The 14661-nt window shown below is 44.3% G+C and overlaps 1 protein-coding gene across 1 annotated transcript in view; it reads left to right on the top strand.

Moving 5' to 3' along the window:
- Window positions 1-6610: 6610 nt before the first annotated feature.
- Window positions 6611-14661, top strand: part of ACMSD (aminocarboxymuconate semialdehyde decarboxylase) — a 625677-nt gene continuing 617626 nt past the window's right edge. The window contains exon 1 of the mRNA XM_078681812.1: window positions 6611-6786. Coding sequence (XP_078537938.1) covers window positions 6730-6786 — 57 coding nt within the window. The 5' untranslated portion in view covers window positions 6611-6729. The remainder of the gene's footprint in view (window positions 6787-14661) is intronic.

Genomic DNA, 14661 nt, shown 5'->3' with positions numbered 1-14661 from the left:
GTGCTTTTACACCTTGTACATTTGCAATTTTTTCTTTTCTGTTTGTATCTCTTAGGTAACTCATATAATCCAAAGTCCTTATGTAACGCAACTGGTTCTTTTGTAAAGCGCTCTGACATCTTTGGGTAATGTTCACGCTATATAAAATCGCATTAAATAAATAAATAAATAGCTTTTTTCTAATAGAAGGTACCCCCCACCCCCAGTACAAATCCTATGCTAGACAGGAAGCAAACACATTTGAACAGCAGTGCAGAGGTGTATGTGCATGGCACTTGGCAGCCTTTTCATTCACCATTCATGGACCAGGGTCAGCAGACTTGATAATTCTCGCCTCGGTGCCTACTCTAACCAGGGATCACACTCGGCAACTCTGGGCATTAGCTTGCCTCATCTCTACAACGGCCCCCACATTCGCCGGGGATGCCTGGTTTCACCTTGGAGATACCCAGTAGGGACCATCTCACAGGGATAGCCAGGACGGGTTCCCCAGCGGTCTACAGCGCCACGACGCCTCAGGGCAGCAGTGCGCTTTACAAGACACATACATACATACATACATACATACCAGGGCAGGGGAGGAGTGCAGCACCGCTATATTTTAGTCCTAGGGCTCTGCAGTGATCTCTCCCCCGTGTGCAATGCAGCACCGCAACTTTGCTTGCTGCTCTGCCTTGCACTATAATTTAGTAAATGTGCCCCATAGTGTTTTCAATTCTTGCAAAAAGCTGGTTTCAGGTGGTGATTAGTTTGAAAATTCTGTTCACAAGCTCAAATGGGCATTGAGTTTGGGAGGTGAACTTTCCTTGAACACTTGTTTAAGCTGGGAAAGCTTGACATTGCTGAGTTCAGGTTCAGTTAGACAGGTTCCAGTGCAGCACATAATATGCCTGAGCAATGGAGTGGGCACACATGCAATTTCATTATCAATTATGTGCATGTTTTGAGCAGTATTCTCACTTGATTTTAGCATATCTATGCCTTATCATTTAGTTTTTGAACAAAAAATTACCTGATATTAAAGTTGAGAGCTGAGATCCAGTTACTTTAGCACATCGTGGCCTGTCTGTTTTTTATTATTATTACTTTTATTAACCTTATAAATAAAGATCTGACCTACTTACTACTCCTACCGGGTATGGGCCTACTTCTTCCGCATATGTCCCCGCATTTTACTGAAATTTAAGAAAAACAATTACAGACTGCCATCTGTTTTATCTCTCACTATTTATATGTTTTCACTCTTGTCCTACACGTCTCTCTCCGTTTCCCCCTTGCCTTCCTCTCTTTAGCTCTATTTCCCTTCCTTACTCTTCATTTTTAGGTCTCGTCCTATTAAACGCGCAAGTGATAATAGGACGAGAGTATAGGAGGCCAAATAAGCTTTGAAACCATCGCAGATTTCGTCGAGTGCATGTGCACATGCACGCGCTATTTACCATTTGCTCCCCCAGCCGCCTGCCTCTGAGAGCTTCACTTCAAAGGCATCCGCTCCCCCGCCCCCTGCTTCACACTTTTCACGACCGCCAGGCCGTGTCTTGCATTTTTCCTCCCCCCCTCCCCACAGCAATGCCAAGAGCTTGTTTTGTAGTTTTCAGTAATTGCCTGCTCCTTTCATGATTTATGCACTGCTTGTTTTAACTTTTAATTTTTTTACTTTTGTACCCACACTCCAAAGGTATCAGTGCTGGCTCGAACCCTGTTTCCCCCATCAGTCTCCCACTCCAGTCATTATGTAAGATCCTCTTCATTCCCCTGTTCTCCCTGTTCCCTCCTTCCACGTGATATGTGCGAGTTCGAGATACATGCTGCACAGTTCTTCTTGTGTATAATTAACTAGGTTTTAATGTTACGCTTAATATCGATGCACGTTTGTGTCATGCCCCCACCTTCATCACCCCAACTGCCACCCACCATCAGTATCGCACACCGCCACCCACCACTCCTCCTTGTTTTTTTTGTTTTTTTAATTGATGCTTCCTGCCTTGACACGGGCGTCGCGCTGTATGTTTTAGCAAGCCCGGTTTTGTCCATTATTGTGTTTTTTTATTGGCATGGTGCCCTTTCCTGACCTGCCATGAGCATAACTTTAAGAACCACGGGCGCGGCGTTATATGTTGTAGCACGGCGACAGCTTTAGTCTTCTTGTGTTTTTTATTTGCTTGCATAAGATTTTTTTCTTTATCAGCATGGCCCTTCAAGGGCTGCCATGCGCATAACTTTATTAGGCAATGGCACCATGCTATATATTTTATTTGCACGGCGCCCGCTTTCGTCTTTCTTTAGCAAGGTTAACGCCGGTACTTGCTCCACAGCTATGAGCCCCATATTCAGCTTTCCGCGGGAAGTGGCCAGAGAGCTTTGTGACCCTGGCTGAAGGAGGCAGCTTTTCCAGGCCGCTGTGGCTGTAATTATTACTTATTTGTGCTGCACGGCTGCTGCAGGGACTGGAGAAGTCGGCGGAAGCAGAAAGAAGCAACGGTAATGCTCCCATTTTGATATGTGCGAGTTCGAGATACATGCTGTACAGTTCTTCTTGTTTAGTTTTCAAACATCAATAAAGGCTTTGTCCAAAGATGCGCGCTAGCCTTCACAATCTTTAACATTGACTAGAGAATATGCCTGTGATGGTTTTTTGGCTAATAGGAGTTTTAGGGATCTCTTTAACAATATTCAGCCCAGTGGGGGTGTATTTCCCCCAGGCATCAAACATGTAGGTATAAGAAACACTCAGTCTGTCTGCAGCGCAAGTTTTTTGTTGCACGGGCATTAACTATGTAGGCACAAAGGAAATTCAACGCTGCCTATGTGGAGCTTACACCGGGAAGGTTTTGGCAAGGGGCTTGGAAGAGGGTAAAACTCACTTTCATGCCGGACAAACATGGGGCTCCATAACAGGGAAGTTTCCAGCAACTGATAAAAGACGCAATAACATGGCTATCAAGTCCAGCACAAATACTTCATAAATCATATGCTTGTCTCCAGGAAGTGCATACCTTAGCTGCCCTCGAACCAAGGACTGGTTAGAAAGGTGCAAATAAAAAAAGTTGAGAGATTTTTTTAAAAGGCTTTTTGAAAAGTGAAAAATAACTCTCCTCCCTCCCATCTTCCCTCTCTCCTCAACCTCCCCTCCCCCCTCTCTTCTCATTCACCCCTCATTCTCTCCCCTTTCTCCACTTGCCTCTCCCCTCTCCCCTCTCACCACTCTCCCCTCCCTCTCTCAAATCCCACTCTCTCCTCACTCACTCCTCTCTCCCCTCTCCCCACTCACCCCTCTCCTCACCCACCCCTCTCCCCATCTCCCCTCTCACCACTCACCACTACACTCCCTCTCCAATCCCTCTCTCTCTCCTCACTCACCCCTCTCCTCACTCTCTCCAGGCCTGACTCTCTCCTCCCCTCTCACCACTCTCCCCTCTCACCACCACTCTCCCCTCTCAACACCACTCCCCTCACCACTCTCCCCTCTCTTCACCACTCTCCCCTCTCACCACCACTCTCCCCTCTCACCACCACTCTCCCCTCTCACCACCACTCTCCCCTCTCCCCACCACTCTCCCCTCTCCTCACCACTCTCCCCTCTCACCACCACTCTCCCCTCTCACCACCAATCTCCCCTCTCACCACCACCACTCTCCCCTCTCCTCACCACTCTCCCCTCTCACCACCACTCTCCCCTCTCACCACCACTCTTCCCTCTCACCACCACTCTCACCTTTCACCACCACTCTCCCCTCTCCACTCTCCCCTCTCCACTCTCCCCTCTCCTCACCACTCTGCCCTCTCACCACTCTGCCCACTCCACTCTCTCCTCTCCTCACCACTCTGCCCTCTCACCCCTCTCACCACTCTACCCTTTCACCACTCTCCCCTCTCACCACTCTCCCCTCTCACCACTCTCCCCTCACCACTCTCCCCTATAACAACTGTCTTCTCTCATCCCACCTCACCAGTATGCACTCTCACCACTCTCCCCTCTCACAATCACTCTCCTCTCCCCTCTCTTTTCCCCCTCTCTCCTCACTCTCCCATCACTTTCCCCTCCCCCTCTATCCCCACTCTACCCTCCCTCTCACCACTCTGCTCCCTCTCACCACTCTCCACCCTCTCACCAGTCTCCCCTCTCACCACTCTCCCCTCTCACCACTCTCCCCTCTCACCATTCTCCTCTCTCCTGTCTCCTCTCTCTCTCCTCTCTCTCTCCCCCTCTCCTCACTCTCCCCTCCCCTCTACCATCTCCCATCTCTCTCCACACTCTCCCTTCTCTCCTCTGTACTCTACCCCCTCTCCTCTCTCTCCTCTCTCTCCCCTCTCTCCTCCCTTTCTCCCCTCTTTCCTCACTCTCCCTTCTCTCCCCTCCCCTCTCCCATCTCTCCTCAAGGTACACACAATTGTCAATGAGCACTAACACAGCATCATTTATACCATTTCGCCATTAGTCAACACCACTAGAGCATCACTCAGCACACCAAATCATTAAACAGCATCAACACAGCACCATTCACCACCACTACACCATCTTTGATCACCAGCACTGCATTAGGCATTACTAATACAGCATAAATCTGCAGAACTCACACTACAATTATATGCCCCTCAAGCGGGGCACAAATTCACCACCACAGCATCACTGAACGCCACAGCATCACTCGTCACCACCACAACATCACTCTGTGCCACCACAGCATCAATCTGTGCAACCATTCAACAACAACTGGTTCAAATATGTTCTCTCAATGTTTCAAGCTTTATTACAAATGTCTCAAAAAGATGTTAATATTTCACTTCTGTTCTTGGATTTTCGTCACAATAAAATACACTGAACATAATCTTCATAAGTTATTTACAAAAGTTTAAGATATTGCCATTATAAATTACAATAAATGTTATTTAAGTATTAATTATTAAAAAAATAAAAGCCAATGTTATTTGTTGTATCAATACCTGTAAGTCACGAAAATACAACACATTGCATTACAAATGCTATGTGTCACATTTGCAAAAGTTATAACTAGTGCCAATGTAAATGACAAAGCTATTAATTTCACAATTTTTAAAACTAACACATAAATAAAAAATTTGACATTTACAATACCAATAGCTCAAACTTTCTTAATGCGAGACCTATTGCATTGCAAATGCTTGTTCTTTCCTCCCCTCTCTCAATCACTCTTTTATCTTTCGGTTTTCTCTGTTCCTCATAAGCTGTAATTTCCCCCAACCCCCTTATCAGTACATACTCGTTCACGTTTTAAGATTCTGCAAAGGCCCAGATATGATTGTTAAGTAGAACTCATTTCAAGTAGACTTAAGGCCTCATTTATGAAAAGTGACGCATCGCTGCGTGAAAAAAGCGATGCGTCACTTTTCACTGCGTCCTCCTTGCGACACCAATGATGCGTCATATTAACAGTATGACGCATCATGGTGCAAGGAGTTACAGATACGTCAGTATTTCTGACGTATCTGTATGGCGCAACAGTGACATATTGTTGGAGTGTGTCACAAAAGTGACGCAACTCCAGAAATGTATCCTTTCACATGGGGTCAGCCCAATGTGAAAGGGCCTGCGTCAGTCTTACGCCTGCTGTGAGGCAGGAGTACGAAATTGACGCATTTGTGTCCTAGAAGTGGCGCAGTGAAATCTTATAGATTTCACTGCGTCACTTCCATGACCCTTTCTTGCGCCAGAACGCCCCCCCCTGCATACATTATACCTGGCGTAGGTATAATGTAGCGCAGGGGTTTACGAAGTGACGCCTCTAGGTAGATGCGTCACTTTGCAAATATGGTGCAACAAGGCTCATTTTTTACGCTGCTGGTGCACCGGCGGCGTAAAAGTGACGCATGGCCTCATAAATGAGGCCCTTAATCTTTAACCACATCTCTGCGGCGGCTATTCTGCCGCAGCGCTAAGGGGGCGTGGGGGGCGCGCGGCGGGCGCATGCTGGTGACGGAACCGCTCCGTCACCAGCCGCGGTTGAGCTGTGCTCATGACTGGGCGGTTCCGTCACGGTCCCGCCCGCATAAAATCAGCGCCGCGCAGGCGCGTCGGGCAGGCCATGACGGAACCGCTCCGTCATCAGCACAGCGCCACCGCGGCTGATGACGGAGCGGTCCCGTCATCAGCACGGAACCGGCTATCATAGTCTCTTCTTACTTTTATTTCTCAGCCCGAGCTCGTTAGGACAACTGTAGAACACATTTTAAAGTAATATCTTCTTACACTTACGGTTTAAATTAAGTACCGGTCAGGGGAAAAATACATTTTTGCACTGGCCGACTCTTTAAAATGCCAGTCTAAAACCGGCCAGGTGACAACCCTAGTTGGAGATATGGAAGTGGGGGACATGAAGGGGTGGGGGTTGAGTCGCAGGGGCGTCAGCCGGGGCTTGCGTTACGTCTCTGTTCAGGTGAAAATATTGCCCAACTTTCTAATCTGCACAATTACATGAAATACATCTCACTGTGTACTTTGCATACTGCGCACTATTGTAAACTCAGCAGCTTTGCACCGAAAGCTATTTCAGCCATGCGTTTGTACTCTGAACTTGAGGCGGGCTGAGTAGAAAGGCAGTGGCCCGGTCTGCTCGCTGATTGGCCGCCTTCCATTCGTCCTCGCGGGCATTAACTAGCAGCCCACGTTCATGGATAGCCTGACACTGCACGGCCAGGCAGCTGGAGCGCGCGCTTTACACTTACAGCGAGCACAGGGCTGAATCTTCCAAGATGAAAATCGACATTCATAGCCATATTCTTCCCAGGGACTGGCCTGATCTTAAAGAGGTAATATTAATTAAAAAAAAAACACCTTTTATATTTTGTTTTACTGTAACCTTTGGAGCACAGCCACAGACTTGTGGATTCCAGTGAACAAGGATATGATGCAAGTTAAAGGGAGCTTTCTCTGTCGAAATCTGTACAAACATCTTTACTAAAGTTCGGACTGTTCGTCCTGTACACACTAAAACTTTTGCACTGGTCAGTAGGTATAAATGGTGGATCAAAAGTTTTCAAAACTGCACCAACAGTGTCATTTATGTAACCCAGAAAGTAACGTTAGGGCAAAAATATAAATGTGTGTGCAATCTGGTCGGTGTTGGATTTCTTGTAAAACATTTGCTAATGTTGCAGATGATAAAAGACAGATGTATGTGCTTCAAGTATACCCTGTTCAATTAAAACAAGCATTGGCATAGGCAATAGGTCTCGCCGTTGGGATCTTATATGTTTAGCCATGGTACAGTTGATGTTGCACCAAAGATATTGTGCTGCATAACTAAATACTTATAAGGTCCCAAAAGCGAGACCTATTGCCTATTCCAATGGTTGTTGTACTTGAAGTATATCTTAAAAGTCAGTAAACAGATTGAAAGCAAAGTGTTCATGTTAGTTGGTTCCCTAAGATTACATGGCACGGACGATGTGTGGATGGACTTTGAGTTTATGTAAATTCATTTCTACACCAGTGCTTTAAATGGAAATATAAAAGTGCAGGTACTCACTCGTTAGAGTACCCGTTTCCCCATGGGAAGTGCCAGTACTCTTCGTTTAAATGTATTTCAGCTTTGCTGAGAAATGCAGATACTCTGATTTTTAGGTGCAGGTTATCAGTACTGGATGGTACCTCTCAATTTAAAGCACTGCCTACACAAATTAAGTTACAATGTTCGAAAGGTGGACCCCAAAATATGTCGGCGCCATATGCCCGCAAATACATAATGTGTCTGTTACTGGCTCCTATAGAGTCCTGAAGATACACGTTTCACCTTGTCATCCACCCTTATTTCCATACATTCAGTGAAGATTGGACGTGTTGTGTCTCGTGCACACACGTTGCTTAGTATGTGCTGTGAACATACTGTCTGTCTACTGGGGCCAACACAAACATGTCAAAGGCAGCAAATGCAGTGCAAGTCAGCCCTGGTCTGTAGCGGCACACAGTTTTCCAGCACTGGTACACACGTACGCTATGCCGAAGGACACGTGCTGCTGGTCTAACTCGAACAGAACTACCCGAGTGCAGGATTCCAGCTGTACTGTACAGCCCTTTCCCTCCCCCGGTGCTCTGCTCCAGATGTTCTCACACACAAGAAATGCTGCGGTGTCACAGCGCACATCCGACCTCAATCCTTCTCAAGAGTCCCTGGCGCTAAAGCGAAACCCCACTCTGCTCCCTCCCCCACAATCCGCACCTATAACTGTTTAACTGTATCCTGGAACAAAAAAAACTGTTTTATACTCTGTCTCGGGCCAACCTGTCGGCACACGCCAGTCAAACCCTGAGCAGAGCGAACAAAAGGGCCCACACTGCTCCCATTACTGCGGGTTTTATTGGTACACGCCAGCACCGGGGGCAGGGGAGTAGGGTTACCAACTGGCATGGGTGCAAATTCAGGACGGTCAGCGTAAAAATTCAGGACAAAGGGTCAAAATTCAGGACAAAAATTCAGGACAGGTCAAAATTCAGGACAAAAATTTGGGGAAAAACATACGTTTTACAGTCATATCAGAGGAGGTGGCACAATAATATATAAGTAAATAGGCAACCAAAATAAATACAAGTCAAAATAAGTTTATATAAGGTTGAGCCAATCGTGCACTTCACAGTTTTTCAGTATGCTAACAGCTCTGCAAATTGACATCGGGCCCTTTCTGCAATCAAGATTTGCGCTGGTAACAATAAACATTAATAAATAGTATGTTTTATTTGTTTGTTGAAATCTGTCTTTTAAATGTACAGTGAAAACGCTGTTAGTTATTTTATTTTTATTTTCTCCAGCATGGCACCAAGACAAAAGCAGAATGCTTTGCACTAGTCCCATGCAGGAGACGGCACACCACATGCTGTCACTACAATTTGGCCCATTGTCATTCTAAAGTGCTAATCAGCTGCAGTCTCAGAATGACAATGGGCCAGTCCACAGTCTGCACAAGGTCCGGGAGGGGCTGCTGCATGCAGCCTCTACAGATTAATAAAAAGATACGAGCGGGAGGCCTGAGTGAAATCTGTTAAACTCACGGGGCCTCTCTCATGGGAAACAGCATTCCTCACTGAAATTTCCTATTTCGATTTTAGTATGATATCTGTAAGGCGTCCGTAATTTGAGATCCCCAAATCACGGACGCTTAACAGACATCATACTAAAATGACGGACAGTCCTTGAAATTTACGGATGGTTGGTCACCCTACGGGGAGGCGGGAGGGGGCAGGAAAAGCAATGCCTCAGTACAATGAGTGGGCACTGAGAGGATCGCACACGTCAGTGCGTGTTGTGCAAACGTGTGGCAAGTTTTGTAAAGTTCGATTTTCACGTTTCCTGCAGGCGGCTTGCTACCTTTTCTGTTGTTGGTTCTTTTGAAACCGTCAACCATGCATATTTTTTACCCAATTAGCGTAATTATTTTCTCTCTGATGGAACCCGGCGTTTGCAACAGGAGGAGGGGAGAGAGGAGGGTCCTGTGCGATTCACTCCCAGAGAGAGCGGCTGGCGCCGTGATAATTGCTGCCATATGCCAGCCGCTCACTCCCGCGAGGAGATCACCAAACGTGCGCGCGTTGCAATAGAAAGCAATGCAACACGTGCACGTTTTTGGCCCACAAAGCAAGTTGATTATATGAGTTCCCCTCCTATGCAACGCAAGCGCGTTGCGTAGAACGAGACCTACAAACGGAGACTGTTCTTGTTATGTTTCTTTACGTTTGTTGCTGTAATTGTTATTAAAACAGGTTTACTGTCAGTTAATGTACTGGCGCAGACTGCCTTCGTCTATAACTGTAGCATTATGGAGTGTTAGCCTACGCATTAGGTAGTGCTGGCCTACGGATTATGTACTGTTACACTACATTGAAGCGCATTGCCGTGTGACTCCAGTTTGTTACTGTTTTAAGTAGTGTATATACATGACAGCACAAATGAATGGTTTGTGTGCACAGTATTCAAAGATTATTTTCAAGCTTTCATTTTGCTATGGAACAGATTGTGGGCATTGTAATGTAAACCATTGGTCTCTAATACGTTATAATAATATGGTAGAATAACTTTTTATTCGCACATTTACCGTAAACCCTTCCCTTAGGTTAGGTTCTCTGATATGTCATTTACAGATTTGTGAATAACTTTTTAAGACGTCACAGCTGAGGAAGCACAGTACGTCTGAATTTCCTTTCACTATAAACATTTCTCATTGGGATCGGTGCACTTGGCATTGTAGCGCGCTGCTTGCTTCAACAGATGCACTTCTCTTTGTAAACTTTGCCCTCCCTATCGACAGATTCAAGGCATATATATTGCGCACATTACCATAAAGTGCTGGTGCTCAATGCATGCATTACTGTAATCAGTGCACTCTGCAGTATGTCAAGTGAACGGCTAGCCGAGTCAGTGTACTTTACTTTGCAATGGGAGAACTTTGGTTTGTGTTCAGTACCCTTCCGGTTGCAATACATCAAATCATGTATGGACTAGTGTTCTACCTTATTATCGTAGCCAAAACATAAGAAACAAAATATAGACAGCTAAGTGCTCAGCGGTAGGTATAGAATCACTATACCTCATCTAAGTACCTTGCAGGTATATATTATATATATATATGTATATATATATATATATATATATATATATATATATATATATATATATATGTATATATATACATATATATATATATATTACCTACTGGCGGTCGCCAGTAGGTATATATAGTTAGGATTTTTTTCCTATGGGATTTTTGAAAATTCTATGTCGAATAACTTTGGCGTTTGAGGACGGAATTGGCTGAAATTTTCAGGAAAATGGAACATTTTGTTTCTGAGCAGCCCCTAAAAATGTGGGGGGGTTTTGTCAAGGGGGGGCCGAGAAAAAAGGGGGGTCCCAAAACGCGTTTTTCCCATGCAATTTTCCATAGGGCGGTTGGACTCACTTTTAGCTCGAACGGCTGAATGGATTTCCACGAAACTTGGCAAAATTGTAGATATTGTTTGCCCGATGTGCCTTTGCTAGGTCTCAATATATGTGCTCCAGTGGATTTTGATAAATTAACGTTCAAAAAAATATATATATCTGTAACAGCGCTCCGGTTAGCGCCCCGGTTCGCGTACCTGACGCGTAACGGAACTTCGCGAAGCGAAGCTGATTGGCTCTCCGGTGTCTGTCAACATTCTAAACAGTCCGGAGCGGCCGCCATCTTGTCTCTCGGTAGGATCGAGAGACAAGAGGTGAAGAAAAACAAAGGGGGAAATTAATGAAAGGGGGCAAGGTAGACCCCTCCTGACCCCCTAGGATTGATGAGGGGGCTATTAAAGGGTCCCGCGGGGCAAAAAATAAAAAAAATAAAAATTCTGTTTTTTCGCGGTAGAGGCGCTACCCAGTACGCGAACCGGGTAGCTAACCGGTAGCGTAACGGGAGTCCGCCATCTTGTGTTTCGGTCGAATTTAATCACAAGATGGAGGAAAAACAATGTGGGAAATGGGTATAAGGGGGCACGGGAGACGTATCCTGACCCCCTAGGTTTTCTGAGGGTGGCTGAGGAGGCCCATATGTGCGGAAAAAAAACACATTTTTTTTCAAATTTTCGCGCGGTTAGCGTCCGGTGCGCGAACCGGGTAGCGCTCCGGAAAGCGTAAATCGTGAAAATTAGTAAAAAAAAAGTTACATTTAAAATTTGTTTAGAGTGATCATGGTTAGGGTAGCTCTGAGAAGAGCTTTTGGGTCTGTGGTCGATTTAGGTACTTATAAGTAGGTACCAATACATAGTCTTAAATTCAGGATGAAAATTCTGTTCCCCTCATCTGAGAAGTGAACTCCATCTCCTCTGTAGATATCTTGCATGTAGTAACGCAAGTTATTGTTGTAGATGGAGCCCATTCCATGGTCTCTCATGTAAGCTGAAACAGACTTATTTACATGCTTCCACGATTTCTCAATTTGTGAACAAAATTGGTTGGACCACCTCCATTTCTGTCTTTGGCATATATTTGAATATACCAAGGCAGTTTGAGGAAAAAGTGCCATCAATTGCTCAAAGGTGTCCTTTAAAAGCATGCCCAGACCTACCCCAGTCAAAGTGCCCAAATCATTTCCTCCACAGTGCACTATTAACAGGTCAGGGTTTGGCAAATGCAAAAAGGTTTTCACCAATGGTATCAATTGGTGACATCTCAATCCTCTGTGGCCAATCCAGTTGATTTCCACATTTTGTAAATTGAGGTTGTGTAAATTTCTGTTAACAGCATACCTTTGAGCCCAGTGGATGTAACTATGTCCAATAATCCAGACAGAAAACATGGTGAGAGAATGTTCTGCTGCAGTCAGATGTAGTGTGGGAATGAAATGGCAGTTGAAACAGTAGGAGTTTGTAATGAAAAAAACTGTGGAGTTTCAGTGCTAATGATTCAGTAGCAGTGATTGGTGGATTATGATTGTTGAAAACAGAAAGTTAGGGTGCATGGATGAGTTCTTTGAAAGATGAAATTTGAATGGTTAAGAAAAAATCATTTTAAGAAACAATGCACTGGATACGCAGGTGTACTGAGCGTCACGATGTTGTTTTCTAACGCGGCAGTTGCGCAAACGGAACGTTTACCGGTTTGCGGACCGGGTCGCGGCACCAAATTGAGCTAACGGGAAGCTACCCGGTGCGCGGACCGGTAGCGAAACAAAAAAAAATAATTAAAAAAATATATACATAACAAAAATTGTATTAAAAACATACAAAATATATTTTTCGATTTAAAGAAGAATACATTTTAAAGCTTTTGATATTTGCTATTAAAAAACCATTGAAATTCACTGAAAAAAACATAGGTTATAGACCATATATAGTTAGGAATTAGCATTTACAAAACCTTGAAAATTCACTGAAAAAACCATAGGTTATACACCATATATAGTTAGGAATTAGCATTTACAAAACCTTATTTTACTCACACAAAACCATTGAAATTCGCATATATAGTTAGTTGCACTAACTATATATCGCGCACCCGCAATCCACTGCTGATCATGTCACATATTACATCATTCATGACATGGTCAGTGACATCACTGATGACATCACTGATGACATCTCAAATGACATCACTGATGACATCACTGATGACATCTCAAATGACATCACTGATGACATCACTGATGACATCTCATTTGACATTACTGATCACATCACTGATGACATCATTCATGTGATAATACGATGAACCTCTTCAGACTCTAATATAACCTTAGATACACTCAGTGTAAACAGACACTCACAGACTGTCACTCATCCATGGAGTTACACACACACCTAGTCAGTCATGCAAAGAATCAATCACACCTCCATTTTCTCAACTATACAGTTATACACACCTTACTTATTCAAACATATACTAACACATATTTACTCTCTTATACAATCCCGGATACAAGTTCACAATGATCCATACAGCCACTCACACATTCACTGGCTCTTATGCACAGTTATTTATATATGTCAACTCTCAAATGTACTGTGTTTTACATATGTACTTACTTTGACATGTAGCACTGAGATATCCATTCACTCACCAATACACTCATGCACACAGTCAACCGCCCATACAGCTGTTTCCACATGCACTTTTGAACCCATACATCTAGTGAATCAACTGCTCACACATCTATGCACAGAGTCATACACCTCCCAGCCACCCACACACACACTCAGTCTCCCATACAAATACTTGGGCAACCAATCAATAACCCATATAGTTACTCATATAGCTACTGATCAACACATGCAGCAGTTTACAGAACAACAGATATAATGATGCACAAATTAAGACAGTTTAGTCACTTACCCATGCACTCAGTGAGACACATTTAATCACTCACTCATACAGTCAGTCATGCACCTACTAAATCCTTCATCCAGACACTTATAAATCCACTCATTCTTCAATATGTAAGACATATTTTAACTTTACAGAAACATACAGTCACTGGATGTTGTCATCAGTGATGTCATCAGTGATGTCATTTGAGATGTCATCAGTGATGTCATCAGTGATGTCATTTGAGATGTCATCAGTGATGTCATCAGTGATGTCACTGACCATGTCATGAATGATGTAATATGTGACATGATCAGCAGTGGATTGCGGGTGCGCGATATATAGTTAGTGCAACTAACTATATATGCGAATTTCAATGGTTTTGTGTGAGTAAAATAAGGTTTTGTAAATGCTAATTCCTAACTATATATGGTGTATAACCTATGGTTTTTTCAGTGAATATATATATATATATATATATATATATATATATATATATCCAGCCATAACAGATCCCATTTAAAAGAGCTGGCGCCTGGAAGTGAGTAAATCACGCTGTCTGTTGGCAGCCTGCTGACAGCGTTCTGGGTGTTTGCGTGCTTCAAAGTTGTTGCCAAACGCGTTTCCAGAGCGGGCTGCTCGCTTCTTCAGTGGCATCTGATTTTTGCACAGAAGCGCTGATGAACATCACCTGCTTGTTGGGCGTGGCCTGACAGCTTGGCCTTCTGGTATATGTAGTCCCGAGTGGGAGTGCTTACTGTGCAGTCTGTAAACTGATAAAATCCCAAGTGGGTCGAAGTCATCAAAACCCGTAGTGCTGCCTTGCTTTCTGGTTGTCAACGTGTGAGAGAAGGCGCCAATCTGCTTT

Source organism: Lissotriton helveticus, chromosome 3_1 (assembly GCF_964261635.1).
Source record: "Lissotriton helveticus chromosome 3_1, aLisHel1.1, whole genome shotgun sequence".
In the NCBI taxonomy this organism is placed as follows: Eukaryota; Metazoa; Chordata; class Amphibia; order Caudata; family Salamandridae; genus Lissotriton; species Lissotriton helveticus.
This window is presented reverse-complemented; position numbering and strand designations above follow the sequence as displayed.